The 25,212-nt window shown below is 29.9% G+C and overlaps 3 protein-coding genes across 3 annotated transcripts; all 3 read right to left on the reverse strand.

Moving 5' to 3' along the window:
• Positions 1-2,664: 2,664 nt before the first annotated feature.
• LOC113859116 (uncharacterized protein At1g66480-like) lies at positions 2,665-4,992 on the reverse strand. Its single transcript, XM_027491932.1, has 2 exons — positions 4,188-4,992; positions 2,665-3,103 (listed from the first exon to the last, which is right to left on the reverse strand). Exons 1-2 carry the CDS (start codon positions 4,794-4,796, stop codon positions 3,044-3,046), a joined length of 669 nt encoding a protein of 222 aa, XP_027347733.1. The 5' UTR covers positions 4,797-4,992; the 3' UTR covers positions 2,665-3,043.
• A 4,319-nt stretch (positions 4,993-9,311) lies between these two features.
• LOC113858897 (pentatricopeptide repeat-containing protein At3g12770-like) lies at positions 9,312-12,132 on the reverse strand. The gene has a single exon (XM_027491691.1). It carries the CDS (start codon positions 12,049-12,051, stop codon positions 9,586-9,588), a length of 2,466 nt encoding a protein of 821 aa, XP_027347492.1. The 5' UTR covers positions 12,052-12,132; the 3' UTR covers positions 9,312-9,585.
• A 5,395-nt stretch (positions 12,133-17,527) lies between these two features.
• On the reverse strand, positions 17,528-20,687 carry LOC113858172 (U-box domain-containing protein 11-like). The gene is made up of 4 exons (XM_027490680.1): positions 20,284-20,687; positions 19,445-19,561; positions 18,921-19,349; positions 17,528-18,831 (listed from the first exon to the last, which is right to left on the reverse strand). Exons 1-4 carry the CDS (start codon positions 20,608-20,610, stop codon positions 17,761-17,763), a joined length of 1,944 nt encoding a protein of 647 aa, XP_027346481.1. The 5' UTR covers positions 20,611-20,687; the 3' UTR covers positions 17,528-17,760.
• Between the last annotated feature and the right edge of the window lie 4,525 nt (positions 20,688-25,212).

Consider the following 25,212-nt stretch of genomic DNA (forward strand, 5'->3'; position numbering starts at 1 on the left):
ATCTATCCATGTCATAATATTTTGCCCCCTTGTTAATTGTCACACGTGAGTGTATATTACAGTTAAAACACGCTGCAAATTTGGAGATACGTAGAAAATGAATGAAACTTTTTTTTTAATTTGAAGAAAAATATAACATTTACTATTTTCACTTTTTATTGCTGGATGAATTTTACGAATCCAGCTATAAATAATTTGGGTTCATTTTCTATTTCATAGGACTCAAAATTTACTGAACAATAAAAATATATTATAAAATATGTTCAAAATTTATATTAGAATCTTCAAATTTAAAATAATTGAATATTTCCACGACGTGCTCGTTTCAGGTGGTATAATTTTTGAAAAATACTCCAATATGTTTTGAAATAACTGACCATTCCACACTTTTTTGTAAAGGCCATTTCAAGAAATATATAAAATATAATTATTTTTCCAAACAAAATTGAATTCCACATTTAACAAAGGGGTGTGTGTTTTGAAGTTGAGGAATGATTATTAGCCTACCTTTTGATTGGGCCTAAGATGGCGCGTTCTTTGAATGATATAGCATTCCTCTTGCTTACGGAAGCTTGTGCGTTTCCGAGAATTCAATGGTTGTGCACTTTTTTGCACATGCTTCCCTGGGAAACTATGAGTAAATTTACTTGATACTTGCCTTCAACTTTTTTACATGTGCAAGCCACGTTTTAAGAGCTTACTCAATTGACTTGCACATGAACTCGTACATTTTGGACTTCACTTTTTCACTTTTTTGTTTTTATTTTTAGGAGGAAAATAAGATATTAGTAAAAAAAAAAAAAAAAAGCTTTGGATAGCATGATCAGAAAGCCAATTGTCAATAAAGATACAAAATAATTTCATACGAAGAAGATCCCAATACGTATGGTTCCACATACTGAAACGTTGGCCTACGAAAATGCAGCCTACAAAAGTAGAACACACCAAAGCAACTTGAAAAGCCAAGCATAGCATGAAAATAGTTAAATAAATAAAATAATTTGAAAGTAATAGTGCATAGTCAACCTTCAATTAAAAGAAAAAAAAAGCTTCAATTTTGAAGTTAGTCAACAGTAATAAGTTTTTCAATAACAATAAACTACAAAGTAGTCAAGGAAGTTGGCTCGCTTAATCATTTACATAAGATGCTCACAAAACTTGAGTTCTAAATCATGGATATTCTATTATGACTACTACTACTACTTAGCTTCAGGACTTGCTTTGGCCTTGGATTGGAATCCCTTCACCCCAAAGTTTCTGCATCCAAAATAAAAAGAATAAAATCAAATGGAGTAGTTCATTTACAAGAAATAAAAGAAGTATGTTTCTTTGTTTTTTTAAAATGTAAAAAGAAGTATAAAATATTCAGGATATTTAATTTATTTTAGTAAAACCTTTTAAAGATTAAAGATTTAATTTATTTTACCCTTCTGCCATATAATTTATTTGACTAGGAATGGCTTAGCTTGTTGAACCAGAAAACTTGGTTTCCGGGCCAATCTATTCATTGCTAATGATGCGTATTTTAGCAAATTGGCCCTAACTCTTGTTGGTACATTTAAGTGACTTGCTCGATATCAATTGGATTCAATTTTTTAACAATAAAAATATTAAAAATTTTCTTGTGGGATTTACACATTCATGTTGATATGGGTTTCACAGTTTTGTTGTGTATTATTGTCCAACTTCGAGGGTGATGCTAGATTATTATCATCCTTTACTCACATACATTCTCATATGTAATAATTCTTTGAATTTTATAATTTAGGATATTTTTGTAATATTTTAGTATTTATCCTTGTGATATTAATGCTTCTACATTGTTGATTAGGTTTGCATGTAGTTACAATTGACTTTCATTACAACCAATAATTGTTACTTTGAAAATTTTAAATAATGTGTTATAGAGCGAGAAAAAAAAATAATTGTATCGATTCTCTGTACAAAACAACTATATATTATTAGTACAACTTTGAATAGACTATTAATTCAATAGCATAACAAACTCAAGACAAATAAAAACTAAGCTAATTCAACAACTAAGTAGAACTTTGAGTTAATCTTGCATAATAAACTTTTGGGCACTATAATTAGGACTGATTTGATACAAGTGATGTGAAAATTTTACGTGAACACCTTTCATGGAACAAAGGATTAGAAGCTAAGTTGATAATTGTCAAAAAAACGAATCTAGAATTAACAAACTTTCAAGAACTTCAAAAATGGTTGTTAGCTACGTAACTTGAGTAGCAATTAGCAACATTAGTGCTTATTTCAAATAGATCAATGAGTCTCCAAGGAATACCCAGTAACAGTGGATTGCATGTATGTTGTACACAATTAACTAGAGAAAACTTATTAGTTATTTTATAAGTGCTGTTAATATTTTTGACTAATAAACATTAGAATTTTATTTTAATAATTTTTTTAAATATTATTACATATAAACATCGCGTCAACACATACATTTTTTAAATATTATTAAATTAAAATACTTAAGATCAAAAGCTTGAAAGGATGAATTAATTCCTTAATCGTTGACTTCTGATAGGAATCATCTGCTAGCAATTGACCATGTTCTTAATTTTATGCTACTAATTCTAATTTGAACTTTAAAACTATATATAGTAAAGAATTAACTGGGAGAAGCACAAGAGAAAATTGATAAGTTAATATCAAGTCATTCATTCAAAGTGTCGATCTTTTCTATATGAGGTCACAGACACACCCAAAATATGTATGTACACATAATCATTTAAGTAGTAATGCTGTTTATACAACACAGGATTGCTTAGTCACAAGTCACAATAGGTGTCTTCACAAAGAACAATTAATTTTAATAATGACTATTCCGTTCTATGAAACTAACATACAAACACCTATAAAATTGTAACCAGCTGAGACCCTAAGTATTGTATAAAAAACATGACTCTTATTTAATCAAATGTAATAAAAGCTCCTTCAATTAGTGTGATATTCCCCGGAGAAACAGCATCCCTGTGTATTCAATGTTCGGCTACATGGTTAATGTGATCATGAATGTTTATGAAGCCACAGCTACTTGAGTACCTCCTTCGCTGATTGGCATAAAACTCACCCTTTTCTGCAAGATTTTTGAATTCAACACTATTTAGTCGCTACAAACAAGATTGAGATACAATATTGTTTAAAAATAGTTATTCAGGCATAACCAATATTCATATTTTATACTTATTAAGTAATAATAACTGTCACACTAATTAATTCAATACTGATAATGCATACAGCGTGCAACAATATCTTGTGCAGAATAAAAAAATTGAAATGAACAAAGCATTTAATATTTTAGATCTCAATTCTCTTGTTCGGTCGGCAGGATCACGTAATATCATATGATGAATATGCAAACCGGTAATGTCACAGGATCGCATGATGAATATGCTATGTTTAATGTCTTCAAATCTTGATTTGAAAAAAAAATGTCTAAAATCTTTTGGTTGTTGTAAGCTAGTATTAACAATAGAATTGATTGGGCTTGCTTGAGATCCTCCTTGGTCATTCGTGTTCCTTTGTTTATCTAATTTTTTGTTTGTTTTTATATCGGCGAAGTTATCAATTAAAAAAGTTTTAGAGGCAAACTTTTAGATATAATTCTTTCTTAAAACTTTAACATCATTGAAAAAAACTATTCAGCTCAAACATTTCATCTCTAAAAATTTGGAACGTCATTTACCCAATAAGTATTTTACGAAGACAAAATAATAACAATTTGATTACTTCTTGGGTCTCCGAAAAGGGATAAACATAAAGTTGACATTTGGCCATTGAATCACTTAAACACTCACATTTAGGACCAATAAATAAATAAACTAAATGTCTCCTCTTCTTATATTTCCGTAACTATGCAGTTGTACTAACATAAAAGTAAAAAGCATGGCAATATATATAATCACAGAAAATTTTAAAATTTCATCTCTTTATATGTCATGTCATAATTGTTTAATGCAACGAACTCTGTTATAAAAATTTCAATAGTTATTTATATTGGTTCAAAAGGGTGAGTTTGAATAAATCCAAGATGGATTCTAACCATTAACATTAAAAAAAAAGGACCAGTTAACATTAATCTCAGGTTAATTTAAAGAAACCATGACCATGCCATGAAAGTTGCGTGTGCACTTTATAACTAGAAAACAAACCACACGTACCTTTGTAATCTCCTTAACTCTGTCTCTGCCACCCTTGTAATGTATTTGTTGGTCCAACACCATAGTATTTTCACCATTTTCTTTAACATCACTTTCACTTTCTCTGCTTCCATTGGCCATATAGAGCCGCATGATCCTCTCAGCTGCTTCAGCCTCGTCTTTGCTTCCTTGCATCAACTTCTCAACCTCTGACTTTGGAAGCCTCATTTTCAACCTCACCCCACCATTCTCCTTATTATTATTGCTTTGTTCACCATCACCCATGTTGCTTTGTTTCATGATAGAAAGATCAGAAGCAGACCTTCTAGTAAGCACAAGGCTCTCTAGGCGATCTTTTGCACTCATGTTAATGCCAGAACGAACCCTTCTTGGTTTTGTCTCTTTGGGAAGCTCCACAAGAAAATAAAGCCTCTTTGGTTGCAACTCCTTATGTGCTTCCAAAGGCTTTGCTCTTACCCCATAGTGCTTAACTGCCTCTGATTCAAGCAAAACAAGACCTGGGTGATCCTTAAGCACATCACCAGCTTTCACTGGGGTCTTCAATTTGAATGTTTCACCATCAATTTTCATGACCTTTGTGGTCTTCTTTGCACCAAAAGTGTTACCCATTAGTATCCCAATTGAAAAATATTTGTCTTTGGTGAGGTTAATTGAGGCACTAACGTAGAAATTATATAGCCTTTTAAGGGATGATAAAATGAAATAATTTTTCGTTCCGGGTATCCTCACAAACAACCAAAGGGGCTAGTGCTTAGAGGTGAAATGGAGGGTGCAAGACAGAGACGCGGTTTTATAGTTGTTCCTGATTTTGGGGTCCTTGGTCAATAAAGAAGGCATATTTTGGAAACAAGACAAATTTTTGACGAATGTGCCAAAACATAAAACGCTAAACTACGTAGCCTTTTGCTTTCGTAAGAACATAAAAAAAAAAAATATAATTAACGACTCTATTTGTCCCTTAAAGGGCCATGCGACCTTGTAAATGCTGAGCTCAAAATTTTCAACAACCATGCTTCAGTCTTCAACACGAGGCCCCAGTTGCCAAAATTTTAAAACGCTCCCACGAAGTGGACTTTGGATTATTTTAAAGATTAAGTGTTTGGTTTTCCAATATCCTCAAAGACTTGATAAACGGTAATCGCGGCGTGGATTCAAGGATTCATGAAATTTCAAAGGCATGGCAATTTTCGCATGTGAATGTGAGATTTTTTTTGACTTTAGTTCGTTTGCCCATGTGGGACAAGCACATAATTTCATCATTGAGGGATTCCTTTTACGAGTATGGTTGATGAGTGATATATATTTCATCAAATTAAACGTTTTAATATTCTCACTACGCCATAAATAAAAAACGCTTCAATGCATAGTAATTTATATCCAACTTTGAATAAATTAACTACGGAATTTCTTTGGCCTATGGTTACTTTGTCAAAGTGAATAAAGGTGGGAATACTTGCAAATAAATAACTCAATAAAATAATATGAATATATACTAAAGGCCAAAATTAGAGTCCACACAGATATTCAGCTCATCAAATTGGAAGAGTTCCCTTCAAAAATGATATTGGACCAAATAATGGTTAATTGTTCATTTTAATTACTTAGGAACCATCTTTCGTATGTTGTTTAGGTACGGTAATGTTGATCAAATCCAAGCATCTCGAAGCCAATGTTTGGGTACGATGCTGTTGATCAAATCCAAACATCCAGAAGCTCTTCAGCAATCACCATCAAATTGTGACTGGTTGCTTAGTCCTTGGGTTTATCGTTATTCTCTAATTCATAATCAATGATTCAATGTTGTAAGAACATGAATAAGACCGCCTCCTTATCTACGCCCATGAATCCGTTGCATGCAAAAGCGATGCATCTTTAGTCTTAAAAATTCATTTTTATTCTCTTTTTGTAGGAGATAGAGAAGGTGACTTTCATCATTATAGATGCTCACTAATTAATAAAAACAACTAAAAAGTTTTTATTAAAATTATTGTTGAATTATATTAAAATTCATTGTTGAGTTGTATTAAAAAAATTATTACAATATTTTGTATAAACATTTTTACTTTTAATTTTCTTAAACATGATTGTCTAAAAAGCACTTATTAGTTGATAAAAAAGAAAAAGAAAAAGAACCACTTATTAGTATGAGCACCGGCTCATAAACTGAATGCGGCAATGTTATATCATTATATTTTTCAGTAAACTCATTTTCATCCCGAAAATAGTAAGTTACAAGATCTCTTTTCTTAACTTTACAAGAAAAAATATTCTTTTAAAATTTTTAACTTCAGTTTCAGATGTTGTTTTACACCGGAGCTTGGACACGATTATTTATAAAAAAAATTACACAAAAGATTAAAGTAGATGTGATTATATGTAAAGTTAAATTAACAAGGACAGGAATGGAAATTTACAATTTATTTTTATATTTATTGTGGAGTTAAATTGTATCAAAATTATAAACCCAAAGGTGTAATGCTTAACATTGCTGCAATTGAAGTAGAATACTCGATTGAAACTTCGTAAATTAGCGGAATCATACGATATCAATTCGAGCTGTTAAAATATGGCACAGCGAACTCTGCCCACAATAAATTTTGGATGAATTGAGTTGTAAAAAAGTTGAACTATAAAATATTCATGTTATTTTTAATCTAGACAAATTAAATTAATAGATTGGTCCATTAATTTTTGGTTTATTTTTTTAATTTTATTTTCTTAACTTACAAAAATATCATAAACAAGTCTTTGAAAAAATGTTAAATTCGTTGAAAAATTACTGTTAATCTTATTCTGTTTTATGAATTCCAATAAAAACTCAATACATTTTGACAAATTTTTAATTGTTTCTTTTTCTCCTCTTTTTCCTTCTTCCTTTTCTTCATGATCCATTTCCTCTTCCTTCTTTATCTTCTTCTTCCTCTATTTTATACATAAAGTGCACATAGGATCCCTATACTAGGCTGCACATAAAAAAGTTAAAAACAATGATTAATTTATTAGTATTATTGTGTATTTAATTATTTTCTATTTGGTTGTAAGAAAACATAAGATTAAGATGAATATATATTAATAATTAGGAGTGACATAAATTGTTTAACCGAGTTAAGATTTGACTCTCTTCATTTCACTATGTTTCTCATATTAGTTTTTAGTACAACGAAAGCAGTTTTCCATCGTTAGAATTTGCTAGAATTTTCATTTTGTTCTTGCTATGTCTTTCTCCACTTAAATTCGCCAAAATTCAAATCCAAGATTCATTAAATGTTTGTGATTTGTCAAAAAAAAATGATGCACCTGTGAAAAAATGTGGCATTGATGCCATCATCTTACAATAGTGTGGGAATAGATTGAGATCTTATAGGTTAATAAAACTCATTTAGGGAGTGGAGAAGGAGGAAAAAGAACTTAAGGAGAAAGAAGAAATGAGTTGTGAAGGAATAAATGAAGAGTAAGAAGATGAAGAAAAGGAAGAAGAGGAAAGAGAACAAAAAAACTCAATTAAAAAGTTTTTTAAAATATGTCATGTTCTCACTAGAGTTTAAAAGAATTTATTCAAAATATTTTTGTTAATTAAGAGATTAAAATGATAAAAAGAAAAGTTAAAAAATCAAACTAAAACAAAACTTAGAGTTAAAGGATTAATTACTAATCTTTTTTTTTTTTTATCATGCTTATCCAATTCATCAATTATATAGATTAATTTGTGGTGAATTGAATAAACTTTTGAGCTTTAATTTAATTTTTTATTTTATTATTTCACATTAATCTAATAATTCTAAAATGCTAAGATATCAAACTAGTCTATTATGGTATTTTATTTTTTAATCTTTATTTCAATGTTTGTGTTATTAATTTTATAATTTTATTCTAGTTTTTGGAATTTATATTATATTATATTTTTTAAATTTAAATTGGTATGTCAACCATGAGCCAACCTATCGAGTTGGTGGGTTGAGCTAGGTTAACATTTTTCTAATTCATTTTAAAGGTGAACTAGACTAGGTTGACTTACAATTGAATTTAACTTGTTATGAGCCAATTTGAGTTAGTTCTTTTAGATGGCTTTATCATCAATTAAGAGTTTATTTAGAGGTGAATAAGAGGTGTCTAATAGGACAACTTATTCTCTTTTATTTATTTTTAAGTGTTTGTTGAGCAATAAGATATGATACCTAATCTTATTTAGTTATCTTATGATATTTTTATAGTTTAAATTTTATCTACTGAGTTATCCTATTTAATTACTTAAAATACTAATTTAAATACTTTTTTATAAAAAATATTATACGAAATTATCTTCAATAAAAAAATAAATTTAAATTATAATTTATAAATATAATTTAAAACTTTTATAGTTTTTTTTATTATAATTTATTACAAAAACAATTAATTATAAAAAATTGTGAAAAATATTATAATTTAATATCAAAATTTTAGTATTGTTGTGTACACAATTTTTTTAATATGTATGTATGTGTATTGAAAAGTATAGAAGTTAAATTATTTTTTTAAATATTATATTAATATTATCATTTAAATTTAATTTATATCTTGTTCTACTATTTTTTATTTATCTCAAATATGAAACAAGATTACGTAATATTATATACTTTATTATCCTAATATAGATTAAATACAAAATAGGATAAAAGTCTATCATTCTCTTGTACTATCTTATTTTTATCAACTTTTATGTCCAATCATTTCTTATCTTACCGTATTTTTCAAACAAATCTTAATTGTATAATGTCCCATAAAATTTACTTATTCAAGAAAAAAATTTTTTTTTTTTTCTGTAAACTTTAAATCATTAAAAAAATTTAGTATTCAATTAAGTATTAAAGGAGGAGAGCTAAGCAATTTAACCAATCTCATGCTAGGTCTAATATACTCAGAGTGTGTTCTTTGTCGGGATTTACTTATTGAAACGATTGTAAAGTTCACCAACTCCCATGTTACTTCATACAACCACCATACTATGGAATTTTTTAAAGAGATGCCTAACACAATAATGACATTTTTTTAAGAGTTGAATTACAAGAAACCCGCACTTACACAGTTGACTGGTTGGTTAAGTTCAACAATGAAATAATTAAATGATTTTTTAACATTTGTCTAACAATGCATAATGCAAATTTATATAATAAAATTTTACAAAAATTCTAGAATTTTAATACATAAAAAATCACGTCATAACATTAAAAGTTATAACTTTTAACAAAATTTTATTGTTTATTAATATTTTATGAAAAATTACATATTTTTCTTCCGTGAGCGTATCATCAATATACCAAATTAATACATGGGTACCAATCATGTGACTTTAGCCACGTCCATTGATGTCCTCAATAAGTTAGCTTTTGCTACTTGTGCATAGCTTCTCAGCACGTCCTCATTACCAATAATCATTACATGAGCACTTGCCATCAACAAAGTGATGGAAACGATTAGCATCTCTCACAATAATTTCTCTCTGAACTATTTTTGATATGTACTTGGTAACAGAATGACAGTCAACACATACACGAAGATTCTTGGTGATCCTAATCAAGCTTCCATATGGGGTGCTTAAAAGACCAAATGCAATAGCTAGTCTCTCACTATGACCCCAGAGCAACTTAACCTTCATTGCCTCATCTACATCACGAAGAACACTACTAGTATCAGGAACATAACCAGAAGCCTCCACCTCAAGCCTCAAATTTTCTAACAATTGATAAATATCTGCCCAACGAGGGTGTGAATCATCACTGGCAAAAAATGTGTATAAATTGTTACCAACTACAATCAAACTATAACCAGGTGTTTTCTTCAGGCCCCGCATCCTCATGAGGCCTCGTATGTAGTTCACTGACTCCCACCTTCTTGCTTCAGCATATATATTTGATAACATGACATAAATTCCAGAGTTCAAGTAATCTAAGGAAATTAATCTATCTGCAATTTGTATCCCCATGTTAATATTTTTATGGGTTTTGCAACCACTGAGCAAAGCTTCAAGCACATCTGTGCTAGGTGGAAACGGCATTTGTTTAACCAATGCATCTGCTTCTTCAAGACGGCCTGCTCGACTAAGGAGATCCACAAGACAAGCATAGTGTTTGTCCATAGGCTTAATGTTATGATCCTTTTCCATACAGTGGAACAAAGTCTTACCCTCTTCAACAAGGCCTGAGTGACTGCATGCTGTTAGCAGAGAAACAAATGTTGTTTGATTTGGCTTGAGTCTTTCCCCTATCATTCTATCATAGACACCAAGAGCACGATGTCCATGACCGTGCATTCCATAACCTGTAATCATGGAGTTACAGAGTATAACATCTTTTAGATGGAATCCATTATTGAATAACTTCTCAGCAGAGTGAATTTTACCACACTTGGCATACATGTCAATCAAGGCTGACATATTAACTGCGTCAAATGCATAACCATGTCGGATCAAATGAGCATGGACACTCCTTCCTTTCTTGAGAGATCCTAGGTGAGCACAACAGTGCACAAGACTAACAAGAGTGACAGAATTGGCAGCCACATTTTCTTCTTGCATTTGACAAAATAATTTCAGGGCATCCTCAGCATAGCCATTTTGGGATAAACCCACAAGCATAGCTGTCCATGTAATTACATTTTTTTTTTCCATTCTTCCAAAAACAATAGTTGCTTGCTTTGTGGCACCACATTTAGAATACATGTCAACAATTGCAGTGGACAAAACTAGATTTGATTCAAGCCCTTTTCTAATGACACAAGCATGGAGGATTTTTCCATTTTCCAAGTCAGATGTTTGAGAACATCCCCGAATTAGGCTCACCAAGGTTCCAGAATCAAAACCAGAACCATTTTGGACTAGTCTTTGAAAAAGAGCAAAGGCTTCAAGTATCATACCATTTTGAACATATCCTGAAATCATAGCATTCCATGAAATCAAACTTCTACTGCACATGCTATCAAAAACCAAAGAAGCATTGTCAGTGTCACCCAAATTACTATACATATCAACTAATGAAGTGAGCACAAACACATCATTGCCCATGCCTAATGCAAGGACAAATCCATGAGCACAAGTTCCAAGCTTTTTAAACCCACTTTCTCCACACGTTTTGAGGAAGCTTGCCAATGTCACACAACTCGGCCTTATCCCACAACCAATCATCTCAAAGAACATTTGAATTGCCTCCTTGAAGAGGCACTCCTGCACATAACCCCCAATGATTGAATTCCAGCAGACAACGTCCCTTTCATGCATCCCATCAAAGACCCTTTGCGCATCATCAAGATTACCACATTTCACCAAAAAATTAATCACCGAACTGCCAACATAGGGATGCAAATGGAATCCCCTCCCAACAGCTGTCCCAACAACTTCCATACCAATCTCCTTATCCAACAAGCAAGTGCAAGCCTTGAGCGCAAACATACATGTGTAAGTATCAATTTCAACATCACAAGACCCCACCATCATTTTAAACAACTTGGGAACCTCCAAGTGTTGCTGGTTTCTCAGTAAACCAGCCATCATGGCATTGCAAACAGTGGTTTCCAAGTGAGAACATTGATCAAACACCTTACGGGCAAGGCTAAGAAAACCCAAATCAGAGTAGACCCTGATGAGTTTTGCAGCCAGAAAGTTTTCGGTTGAAACACAATTCTTAACAATCTGTGCGTGAATGGACTTGACATGGATAGGAGTTTTGGAGAATTGATGCAAAAGTGAGGAGAAGATTGAATGAGGTAGGTTGAATGGGGCATTGTGAAGAGAAGCAAATTTTGGGTGTGGTGCAGCGTTGCTAACGAATCTGCAGCTGCAGGCTATCCTGGCCCTCGCAAATGAGTCTCTGAAGTGGAAAAATGATAAAGGCATCAACCATAGAGGAGGAAGAAGAGGTTAGTGTATGTTAAGGACCTAACTGCTTCGTTACAAGCTATTTAGTTCAGTTCAATTTCGTTTGTTCTGCTTTATTCATTTGATATAGTAATTATACATTTATCGTTTCTTGTAAGATGAGTAAGTTATACATTTTAGAAACTCAGTTTCTGAAATTGTAAGTACTGTATTGATTAATCTCTTATTTTTATAAATTTTTATTTTTTAATATAAAATGTTGATAAAAAAAAAGAAAAAAACTAAAATAAATAATCTTTTCATAAAACATAAAAATTCAAGTACGAATTTATAAAATTAAATATTAAAGTAACATGTACTTATAATTTTTGAGATTAGAAGAGAATTTTTTTTCCATTAGTATATTCATCAATTCAAACGTATATCTCTTTACAATGTTATAAATAAAATTATTGCAAAAATTTTAGTAAACAAAATTAATGACTTCTAAAATTAATACAATTTTGTGCCTGTAAGTTAAGAAACAGATAATATAATAATTTTACTTAGTTTATTCTTTTAAATTGTTAAAAGTTAAAAAATTAGACATCCACGTATGATAAAATAAAATAGAATTTTATTAAGAAAACTTTGGATAAAATTAGATTAAATTTTTATTTTAGTTCTTGAGAGAATTTAAGTTTAATATTTTAGTTCCTGAAATATTTAAAATGTTATATTAATTCTCAATTTCTTTCTCCGTCATTCATTTTAGTTTTTACTGAGATTCCGTCAAGAAACAGTAACAAAAGCTGAATTGTCACATTAAATGTATCATTAAAAGTTTAGTTAGTAGAAACGACGTCATTTTGAGAAGCTAATGTGACACATTTAATTGTCAAATAGTGTCATTCTGATTGAAGCCTTTTTGGTCCAAATTTAATTACATATTTTTTCATTTGTTCATTTGTCTTGAAGAGGAACCCTAAATGCACACAGAATCTTGCCCTAAATTCGTATTCATAGTTGTGTTTGACAATAGAATATTTAGATATTGAAGTTTGTTACAGTAGAAAAAAGGTCAACATATGAAGAATTTAGAAAATTTTTTTTTTTAATTCATTGAGTTATTTTGTATTTTGGGATGATGAACCCTAAGTGTTTAATATTTTAAAGACAACGAATCCTAATTGTACATGTGAGACAAAGTTGAGGTTTGGGCTAATGTTTATGTTATAGAATCATGCTTATGATTTTGTTGTCAAAAGTTGGATCGGTGGGGTATGGTAGACAAATCTTGTGTTTGTATTTGTAGAATTATATAATAAAGAAAGAAAGTGTCTACTGAATTTATTAGAACGTAAAATATCTCTTTCTCATCAGTATTTGTGATGCAATTCTGAATGGTCTCTTGGTAGCTAGATTAAATGAATCTAGAGCTCACCTCTATTATAACTATTCGAGTGGAAACTATTTTAAATATCAGGCTTTTGTAGTTGGCTCTCACTCACAAGCTACAAAGACATATTTAGAACACAAGTTTGAGAAATTCATGAGCTCTTCATGGGAAGATTTGATCAAAGATGCACTTATTGCAACTTGAGAGTCCTTGCAAGGTGAAAAACTCAGTGATTTTGTGTGCACTATTGTTGTGGTTGGAATCGGTGAGTCATTCCATATTTTAGATCAAGAAATTGTTCAACAGTTGATTGATACTTTTGAGGTTGTAAGAAAGGAAAAAGAGTCTCTAACTAAATCTCAGCCAGTGACTAAGTAGGGTGTTACCACATATTAAGGAGGTGTTGAAAGGGAAAAAAAAGCTTTAATCAGAATGACATCATTTGACAATTAAAGGTGACACATTAACTTTTTAAAATGACATCATTTTTGCTAACTGAGCTTCTAACGTGGCACTTAACGTAACAATTCAGTCTTCTGTTATTATTTTTTAATAGAGTCTAAACACAGAAACTAAAATGAATGACAAACGAGGAAGTTAAAGACTAATATAACATTTTAAATATCTTAGGGAGTAAAATGTTAGATTCAAACTCTCTCGATAACTAAAGTAAGAGTTTAGTCGATAAAATTAGATTTGACTATGTTTAGTCTAAAAGTGCTTGTAATTGTATTACTTTCTCATCTTTTCAAATAAAATAGAATAATAAACTTTTAAAAAAAATTCACTTGTTGAAAGTATTAGACATGGAAATCTTTTTTCTTCTTATATTTTTGTTCTCCACTTAAAAAGATTGACCTATGATATTCATATAAGGTTAGTCTAATAGAATGGATTCATTTCTGTTTTGATAAAAAAAAAAAAAAAAAAAAAAAAGCCTTACATTTCCCACATTTTCTATGTTGACAATAAAATTTTGGTTGATGAGGCCATTTAATCTAACATGATACATTCTGTGATGCAATTATTCTGTTCATTTTTTGGACAGCATATTAATAAAAGAAAATCTTAATTTATTTTTATACTAGATGGCAGCATTACGAGTATTTCTAATTATATTTTATAATCTCAACTTATATTTATCTAAGTGTGTGTGATGAAATTATCAATATATGTAGAAATTTTATATGGAATTCTATCCAAATTAATAGAAAATGCCATCTTATATCTGAAGAATCATATGCCAACCTAAAGCTTGGGGGTTAGGATTTAGAAACATTCATTAAGTTAACCTAACTTATATGATTAAATTACCTTGGCAAATGATTAATTTTTTGGATAATATGTTGCTTCGCTTAAAAAACAAGTATTTTTTGGATTATTAGAAATGATTTACGAACCAAATTGTGGAGTGATTTCTTAATTCCTGTTATTAAATGTCTGGTTGAACTGGTTATTCATTCTATTCCAGATTCTAAAATTAACCTTCCAGTAGCCTATTTTGTAACTGAAAACAATTGAGATTAGAGTGAAAATAATCCTTATATTTCTAATGAGGTTGCAATGCTAATTAATAATATCATCCCTCCCCTTTAACTGATAACCATGATGTTGCTAGCTGGTTTTCCTCTATGAATCAATTATTTTTCCTTAAATCTACCTATGAATTGATTTTTTATTCTGGAAATAATTAAATACAGTTTTGTTTGGTAAAATAAATTTTATTTTATAACTATTATAAAATATAATTTTATATATGTTTTTTTTAAATGTACAAGAAATAATGAAAATATAAAAATTATAATTACTATTTTTTATATAAATACTATTCTCTTATTTCTATTAGCTGCTATTTAAATTTTAGAAGAAATATAAAACTTTTTTTCTTAAATTGATTTTTAAGTTGGTGTTGTTGCCGGTTGGATTCCTCGGAACTTGTATATTGTGAATAGTAGGCCGCAAAAATAAGATCCAGATAGTGTTCAGTTTATGCAAAATAAAATAAGACAACATTTTCATTTTTGTTTAAGTAAAATTAAATTTTATTTTTGTATAAATTAAATTAAATTTACTTTTTTCTGCTTTACTTTCTCCTTCCCTTTGTATTTTTTTTGGGAGAATCATCTCTCCATCTGTACTTGGTTTTTCTTCTGTTTCTTCTCTGCCATAGGCCAATCATGCCTTTTCTCTATCTTATCTACTTTCATGTTTGTTTCTTGCTTTCTCTCACCTTTTTGCTTTCAGTTCCTCATCTTAGATTCAATGGATATATCCAAGCCATACTCAGCTTGAAACTGCTGCAACTGCAACACTCCCTTCTAGAAGTGCTTGTAGTTACAGAACTTTCCTGTTTGAACCAATGAAAACACACTAAAGTTTGGGCAGAATTATTTTTTCTCTTATTTCATCATTTCTTATTCATCGTTGGAAATTTAATACTTTATTTTTTATTAACAAAATATATGTTTCAATATATACTTTTTATTTAAAAATTAATTCTATTTATATAAAACACGTTTAATTTATCTTTAAAAAGTAAGCTTGGCTTCTTTTTAACTTTTTGGCAAAATTTATAGAAAAACCATATTTTAAAATTTTCCCTATGTTTAAGTTGAAAATACGATGTGACGCAGTTTTTAAATTTTTTTCCTGAAATTGTCATTTTTATTTTTATATTTAAATAATATATCTTTGAAATTTTTTTTTTAACTAAAAGGTATTTAATTATCATTACTTTTAAAACATATATTTTAATTTTGAAGGTATTTAACAAATTAACAAAATATTAAAAAGAACTTTGTTGCCATTAAACTGAGAGACGTGTGGTGTTATTACCGCATGCCCGGACTAGATGGATCATGAGAGGCGAAACAAAACATGTGCTGGTGCATTAAACCTTTATTGAACAAGGTGAAAACAAGAAGCACTAATCATGAGTAACATCTATGAATGGATAGATCTTCTCCATGCCAAAATATGGTGACACCTTCCTATGGGAAGATCCGTCAAGGAAACAGGTAGAATTGTGCAATGCAACTTAATGGCTTGTTCTCCGAGTTCAAGACAACCTGTTCTTGAATAGTGTGAACATATAGTCTGAATATCTTTCAGGGTTGTGTCTCCTTCATGCAGCAGATCCAGTTTCATTCAAAAATGACTTCTATTTGAAGCGAATTCACCAGATGTTCTAGGCCAGATCTGGTATTGAGCCTAAATCTAAGTGCCCAACACTTAAAAAGAAGACAAATTGCTTCTTTAATTTCAGTGGTCCAGTTAACTCAATGATGGCACACTCAAAAGGAGCAATGTAAACATGGCACGAACCCAAGAATGGAAAACGAGTCATAAAAGAATTCTGCAAGTAGGAATGGAGTCTAACACAGTTAACGTTTCAGATCTGTCATTATGGCATTTGATAGATCTAAAACTTTTCCTGTAACAGTGATGCCCCAGGTAATCCCTAAAGTGCTAACGATGCCTTGTCCCTTACTGAAGATTGTAGCAGAATTAACTCTTGAGGCAGGAGGGAGCCTCAGCCACCCTATCTTGATACCATGACTAGAATTGTGATCTGAATCGCTCATTACTAGCTGGTCTGATTGCTGATTGCCCGTAGACCAAACTGTCAATGCTTGCAGGTCATACATGGATAGACTAAACATCACACTATGCATGTGGTGGCATATAGAAACCAGCTTTTACAACTGCAGATTGTTAAGAGTATAATATGGTACTTCGGATAGGATTTAGGCACTTTCAATTGCTATTAGGAATGTTGGAAATTGGTAACCGAACCGTGTTCTTATAGATTTGATCCAACAGATTGCCTAATTCCACAAAAATGTATTGCATGGACCCATTATCTGAATGATTATATTTTCTTCATATCAACTTTCTTCTCTTTTCTTTCCAACTTACATTTCAAATGATTTAATTTGAGGGGGGAAAATGAAACAATTTTTTTCTGGGTAAAATTGATGTCAAAGCTGAATACATTTATTAGAGATTCAAAATTGGCCTTAATTCTGGCACAACTTAGTTTTGGTTATTGAAGATAGCAGAAGGGCTACAAGCTCATCATACACTTGTCATCCCGGCAAACAAATTGTAGAGGAAGACAGAAACTTCCGTAAGAATTTCATAAGGAAACAATATATCAATTGATTTCTTTACACGCTCATACAGGGGTTAAAAAAGAACAAACCAAGAAAAGAATAAGCTGAAACAATGGGGATGACTTTCTTATTTCACCCTCATATGATCAGTTTGCAAACCAAGGTATGGAAAAACTCTGTCAAATAATCAGAGGGAAAGATAATAAATTTAAAAGTTCTTTGCAGAACTACCATTCAAAGTTGCTGTAGCTTGCGCAGGTGCTCCAATAATGAGGTAGCCTTCCGTTTAGCCCTCTCTGTGCCACTCCGTGCAAGTTCAGAAAGAGGTATGACAGCACCAAGTCTACTTATACAAGCAAGATTGTCGGCGTCCCTCTTGCACAAGGCAAGTAAAATGGCAGCTGCATTTTCTTTGTTGCGAGGCAATCCCGTCCTCAAAAGATCTATTAAAACTGGTATAGTGCTTGCCTTTACGATAGCAATTTTAGCCTCTTGGTGGCTGGCAAGAACTGACATTATTGTTAGGGCTTCATCAACCATTGATTTGCTTGAATCTGTAAGCATCTTCAACAATGCTGTGATGATCCCTGCCCTAATGGCTCTGCCCTTGTTTCCTTGATAAATGCATAAATTGAACAATGCTGTTGCTGCATCCTTCTTCCCTCTAGGGCTCCCATTTTGGAGCAATTCTACTAAAGCAGGTATAGCTCCTGAAGCACCAATTATTATCTTGTTCTCATCTGCAAGTGACAAGCTAAAGAGGGTTGCTGCTGCATTTTCCCTAGCTTCCATGGTTCCAGCTCGAAGGACTTGAACAATAGATGGAATGGCACCAGCAAGCATTATAAGACCCTTGTTATTTTCATATATAGAAAGGTTGAGAATTGAAGTAACTGCGTTGTCTTGCGTCAACACATCTTCTGATGTTAAAAGATTGACTAGAACTGGAATCGCTCCAGCTTCGGCAATTAGTATCCTATTGTCAGTACTTCTTTTGGATAGTGATCGAATTTCAGTAACAGCGGCTCTGCGCTCCTCAATTGACCGGCTGGAGAGCTTCCGGACCAGAGCTTCAATTGCTGCTATGTCACCTGTAACATCTCTGAAAGATCCATCACTCTTTTTTATTTTCCCGTTAGTTAGTCCTGTGGGCTGCTCAATGTTATGCTCTATACACCACTGAGATATAAGGCTCCTTAAAACATAATTTGGTGTAAGGGTCAAATGTTGGAGCTTCTGCTGAGTTTTTGGACATGTTGTATTTCCACAATCTATCCATCTCTGTATGTAAGATCTCTCGTATGTCTGCATTATAATAGAAGCACAATTTATATGAGCTGAAAATTTTGTAGGAATATTTCCTTTGTTCGATGCAACATCTGAGATAAACTTACCTGACCGGTGGCCACAATAACAGGATCTCTCATTAGTTCCAAGGATATAGGGCAAAGAAAATCTTCAGGAATCACAATCGCTTCAGGCCTTTTAGCTTCACTCTTTGTCTCAGAAACCTCTTGACTTTCAGGATCAGTTGCATTCGATAAGGAAACTTCGGAAGAAGCAGGGATGCTCCTTGCTCTTTCCAAGCGAGATCCTACTCCATATGAGCTGCAACTTTTCTCACCATTAATTTTAGGAATGCTGTCCAGTTCTGATAAATTTTCAGGACAACTGTGTTGTTTGTGTAATCCATTCACAGATTTGCCAAAAACCTGACTAATTTCTTGAGCCAGTGGCTGGGATAATTCATAAGATGGCATTTTTGAAATCATAAACCCATATTTATCTGTGGCTCGTCTCAACTGCGCTCTCACCAAATCCACCTAGACAAGCAGATAATATCAGTAAATTCGCTCAAGGAAATTGTAGATAAAGTAATAACATGAAAAATAAAACACGACATTTATCCAAATTCTACCTGTTCTTTGACTTCCTCCGAGATGTCTAAATTGTCATACGGTAAGTTGCTTAACAGTTTTTCCAATTTCCACGTCACACACTGAAATTGGAACACAATGGTCTTGGCAGCTCCATCCTTAAATCAAGATACATCAAATTTCAGAGATGTACACAGAGGTCCTTTTACAGGTATACATGCCCACAGAAATTCAACAGTCGTGAGCTTACAAGTTAAATGATTTAAGAAGCGCAAAATCATCTCTATTTGAAGAATACATTGTAATGACGCAAACATTTACCAAGACAGTCACAAAAACACTACACAAAATGCCAAACAGAAGAACAGTTCCAGCCAATGAAACAAAATAATGGGACATATTTTACTTCCTCCACCGAAAGATTGCAATACATGGTCGTTCAATTGCGCGCATCACACCCATCTGCACAACATATCTAAGCAAAGATTCGAATCCCATCATAATTATATAATTTCCTGAAATATCTAACTCTCATACGTAACAACGGAACCGAACATAAAATTGGATGGCAAGTTTGGAACTTTATAATGGGCTTGATCAACGCTAACTATTCTAGACCCATTCAAAAAGAGAAAAAATAAATAAAAAATAAACAGAGGCATTGTACGATACCGTTTCGGTTCAACGAAAGAGAAGAGGAATGCAGTGAAATTTCATCAAGCACAATCATAAAAAGAAATAAAAGGAAACGAGAAACCCAAATTTGACAAATTCAGCTGAGTGAACTTCAGATCTAAACCACATAAAAAAAAAAAAAAACACAACAAAATGACGTCGTCGCTTGAAAGCGCGAGAAGGAGCGTTGGATCGAGAAACTCACAGAAGAGCAATTGGAACGGAAGTTTCTAGCGACGGAAAGCAAGCGTCGAGCAGAGTGAAGAGCGAGAACCAGATCAGAGGACCATGAAGCAGCAGAAGCTGAAGCTGAAGAAGAAGAAGCGGACTCGTTAACGTTGTTGAGTTCCTTAATCTCCTCGAACAAGTGGGTAAGAAGTGAGATCCGGCGAACCAGATCGGTGCAGTCCTTCCTGAACATAGCGTCGGCAGCAATGACCGTGCCGGAGGAGGAGCCGGCGCACATTCCGGCGATGTCGTGAACCAGGCACAGAAGCTCCGGCGTGTGGTCTCCGGCGAGTTCGCCGGCCATTTTGGTCGCTGTGTTTTATGGTTATGTGTTCGAGGAAGGTCAGAGAGAGTCTAATAAGGTGTGTGAAGGGACTTATCAAGTGCTGACACGTACCAACAAATGCAAATCACTGTAATAATGTAATGAGTTCGAGGCTTCACGTTCACCGGGTTTTGGAAATTATTAATTAATTAAACAATAGTATTATTTAATTCAATTTCAAAGAAAATTCAGAAAAATAATTTTGTTAATTAATTAATAATTAATCCATTCTGGAGAGGTTAACAGGAAAAGCGAGAATCTCGGAGAGAGATTGGAATGCGAGAAGGACAATGAAAGAGAGAGGATACAGTTGGGTTTGGAATATTATGAATTGTAATGCAACCAACCACTATTTTTGTTTCCTTTTTTCTATTTTGGTATTTTTAATTTTTTAACAGAATTTGGGTTACCAACATACACATTCCAATAACAAAAATTTAATATTCTTATATAAAAATTAGTCATAATTAATAAATAAAACTACTATTTATCAAATTAAATTAACGTTGTTTCAATTTTCTTTCAACAGTATAGGTAGAATTCATATATATATATATATATATATATATATAGTTAATTCTTGAATATATAGACATTGTGCAATGTGGCAATAGTGATAAATCATGAACATTGGCAGCGGCGTAGCCGCGTTACAGCAACGTGTAGCACAGGTCTGAATTTTCCTTTTCTTGAATAAACTGGCATTAGTGGAAAAAACACACACTAAAGATTTAGCATCTTTAGTATTTATTCCCTTGACCAAAATAAATATTTAATATTATCCCATCTTTTGCTATAAACTTCATACATTCACAATATTTTCTCAACACTCTTCTATCTCTCTCCTCTGTTCCTTTCTCTTGTCCAATGCACCAAAAAAAAAGCATAACCCTCTTCTATCAATTCTCAAATTGAAGACCACAAGAGTGATGGTTTTGTTTTCGGCAAATATTAAAGGGTGTTTTAAGAATATTATTTAAAAAGTAAATAAAATTATTTTTGTAAAAAACTATTATTAATGCATTTCATAATTCATAATATATTTTAAACATAATCTTTAATCATACTTTTTATTGCAATTTTTTTATACGTGTAATACTATACAAAATAAAAAATTATATATAAATTTTTTTATTAAAAATTATAACATTTAATAATACCAATGCATTAAATTAAATTTTATAATTTTTTATATAATTTACTTTTGCAGTCTCAATAAATAAATTGACGGAGCAATATGATGGTAATTTGATAATTTGGGATGTCAGAATGGATATATTTTTGAAAAAGAAAACATAATGTTAATATGAATTTGCTTGGATATTAGTTTTTGGTTGCTAGCTGGAGTAGGAGCATTAGAAATAATGCACGAAGAAAGGAAGAAAAAGCGTATGGATGCTGGGTCGTTTGCCAACCTGTAAAGCCATCATATTGTCGTCTTACTAAGACAACCATGAACCATTTCAATAACCAATAGGAAAATATAATGAATAAAAGAAATTTCACAATATAATATAAATATAATGAAAAGAAAAACCATTTTCTCTAACCTATTTGGTAAATATTCATAAAAACTTTTAACATTTTAAACTATCAATGCATTAAATTATATTAAATTCCGTAACTTTTAATGAAAACTTACTATTTTAATATAATTTTAAAAAACATTATAAGATATGGGGATGTAATCAACGGTGCAGGCAGAGCGATAAGGTAGAGAGAGGGGAGAAGCTGCACTTTGGGTTAGTTGGAAGCCATTGCTTATAATTTAGAATGGAATGGCATTACACTAAACAAATGGGTTTTGAAATGTTTTAAATTATATACGAAGACATACGTGTGTGCTTGTCCTAAACGTTTGTTCTTTTCTTTCTAAATTGCCAGAAATAACAATCTTAAGTCCCTCTTAAATACTTGTTACTGCCAGATCCTTCACATAAAAAATTAGTATTATTATAGTGCTTCATAGAAAAAACGAGGGAATACAAGTGGCAAGGAAAATAATAAAATAGAAATAGAATAACTAATGCAATTATTTATACATTCTATGTAGATGATCATATACGATAATGATATTTATCTGTACTCTGTAGATTATTATTATTATTATTCAAAATATATTGATGTTGATGTTTTGTCACCAAAGGAAAAAAGATGAATGAATGATTAAGAAAATTTTCGCAAAATCGCATACAAATGAAGAGGAGTCAGTGAAGACATGATTCTCTATTCTCTAACAAATTGAATTAGTCGCGAGTGTTTTTAAAAGACTATTAGTGACCCTTTTTATCTAATATAAACCTTATTTTTAAGATTTAATTTGACCTCTATAAAATTTTAACTTGAATCTAAAAGTTTATTTAAAAATCTATTTTATATTAAAGTATTTAAAATATTTCATAAATTATACTTTTAAATAAGATAATTAATCCAAAATTATACTTACGTCAATGTTTTTAAATGATTAAATAAAATAATAAATATATAATTTTAAAATAATATATTAAAAATTTATTACTACAGCAACAATAATAATGATACTACCTTCATAATAATATTCTAATCATTATATCATTTATATTTATTTAAATATCATAGTTAAAATAAAATAATTTTTCAAAAATTAACTTTGTTAGATCATCATACATATTCTTTTAATAATTTTTTATTATTGTATAAAGTAAGTATTAAATAAAAAGTATATATATATATATATTTATTATTTTAAAATTATAAAAAAATATTTTTTATTTAATAATTAGAAATATTTGTATAAATAAAGATTAGACGATTTAAAATTAACTTTTAAGAAAGCTTTTACTCATTTAAAATCTTTGAATAATTTTTATAAAAAATAAATAATTATTCATTAATACTAATAAAAATTATTTTATATTATAAAATTATACTATATTTTAAAAATATTTATAATATTAAAAAATTAAATTGGTATCTTATATACTATTAAATAATTTTCTTAATCTCAATTTTTATGAGTTAAGATATTTAAAAATAGAAAAATTTCAATGACAAAATAATATATTTATTATACTTTATATATTTTTATATAATAAATATATTTTAAATAAAAATATCACTTTTAGTTTCTTAAATGACTAAATATATTTACTTATTAAAAAATTAAAAACATACTCTTTAACGTAATTTTTCCTAATATATTTTCAATTAAAATAAACAACGTATATATTTATTATTTAAAAGTAAAAAATATATTTAATATTTTTATTTAATAATTAGAAATATTTGTACAAATAAAAGAAAAAATTATTTTCCTTATAAAAAGACTTACTTATTGAAAAATTTTAAGTTATTTTTATAAGAAATAAATAATTTATTCATTAATATCAATAAAAAAAGTTTTATATTATAAATTTATATAATATTTTAAAAATACTTATAGTTTTAAATAACCAAATTAATGACTTATAAATTATTAAACAATTTTATTAACTCTAATTTTAAAAGTTGAGTTTAAATATTTAAAAATGAAATTTTTTACAAAAATAATATATTTATTGCTTTCGTTTTTTATGTAATTAATTTTTTTATAAAAATGTCTTCAGTTTTTAAATAATTAAATATATTTATTTATTAAAGAGCGCTAAGAACATACTCTTTTAACGTATTTTTTAGTATAATTTTAGTTATTAATTTAAATTGATTAAAAATTATAAAAATATAAATAAAATTTAAATAATATTTACGACAATTTACATTAATAATTATTTTTATATATTAAAATTTTGGTTGATACTCGTTCCTTATTTACATTACTTTAACATCATGGCTTGTATAATTACATTAAAAAATCGTAGGTGATTTGTGTAATCGAGAATTGTAGGTAATTTTACGTTGTTACATTATTTTATATTTTTTTTAACAAATTTTAATTAATATTTGAAATATATTAAAAAGTGTTATTAATATTTTTTTCATTAATACGAGCAAATAAACAAATATTTTGTCAATATAAATTTTTAAAAAAACTTAACATGTTTAAAAAATAATTTTTTATTTTTTATAATTTAAGATATTGAGAGACTTTTTGGATTGATTATTAATTTTTTAAAATAATATAAATATTTTTTAAAATAATTTTTTATAAATATTAACTTTCACATAATAAAATATTAAAAATAATAATAATGGGAAAATTATGAGTTGAAATTTGTTATTAGTTCATCACTTAATAAACAATAATGAATAATGTTAAATATTTTCAAAATGTTAAAAATTAAATTTTGATTAAAAATTTTAAAAGATTAATTTCAAAAGATATTAATTTTGTAGACTAAAAAAAGCCCTCGTATAATTACATTAAAAAAATCATAGGTGACTTGTATAATTGATAATTATAGATAATGTTTTGTTGTTACATTATTTTTCTTTTAATAAAAGTATATTAAAAAGTGTTATTAATATTTTTCTTCTTTAATATGAGCAAATAAACAAATATCTTGTCAATAAAAAATTTAAAATGAATAAAACATAAAGAAATAATACTTAATATGTTTAAAAAATAAATTTGTAATTTTTATAATATAAATTGAAAATATTAAT

The sequence above is a fragment of the Abrus precatorius genome, unplaced genomic scaffold (genome assembly GCF_003935025.1).
Source record: "Abrus precatorius isolate BTA unplaced genomic scaffold, Abrus_2018 Scaffold2, whole genome shotgun sequence".
Taxonomy (NCBI): Eukaryota; Viridiplantae; Streptophyta; class Magnoliopsida; order Fabales; family Fabaceae; genus Abrus; species Abrus precatorius.

Excerpts from the sequence above, each read along its gene's own strand:
- LOC113859116 (XM_027491932.1), bottom strand. The coding sequence starts at position 4,796 with ATGGGTAACACTTTTGGTGCAAAGAAGACCACAAAGGTCATGAAAATT. Across the intron at positions 3,104-4,187 it reads GAGTTAAGGAGATTACAAAG|AAAAGGGTGAGTTTTATGCC; the intron begins GTACGTGTGGTT and ends AAAATCTTGCAG.
- LOC113858897 (XM_027491691.1), bottom strand. The coding sequence starts at position 12,051 with ATGCCTTTATCATTTTTCCACTTCAGAGACTCATTTGCGAGGGCCAGG.
- LOC113858172 (XM_027490680.1), bottom strand. The coding sequence starts at position 20,610 with ATGGCCGGCGAACTCGCCGGAGACCACACGCCGGAGCTTCTGTGCCTG. Across the intron at positions 19,562-20,283 it reads TCCGTTCCAATTGCTCTTCT|GATGGAGCTGCCAAGACCAT; the intron begins GTGAGTTTCTCG and ends TCTTGATTTAAG. Across the intron at positions 18,832-18,920 it reads TTATTGTGGCCACCGGTCAG|ACATACGAGAGATCTTACAT; the intron begins GTAAGTTTATCT and ends ATTATAATGCAG.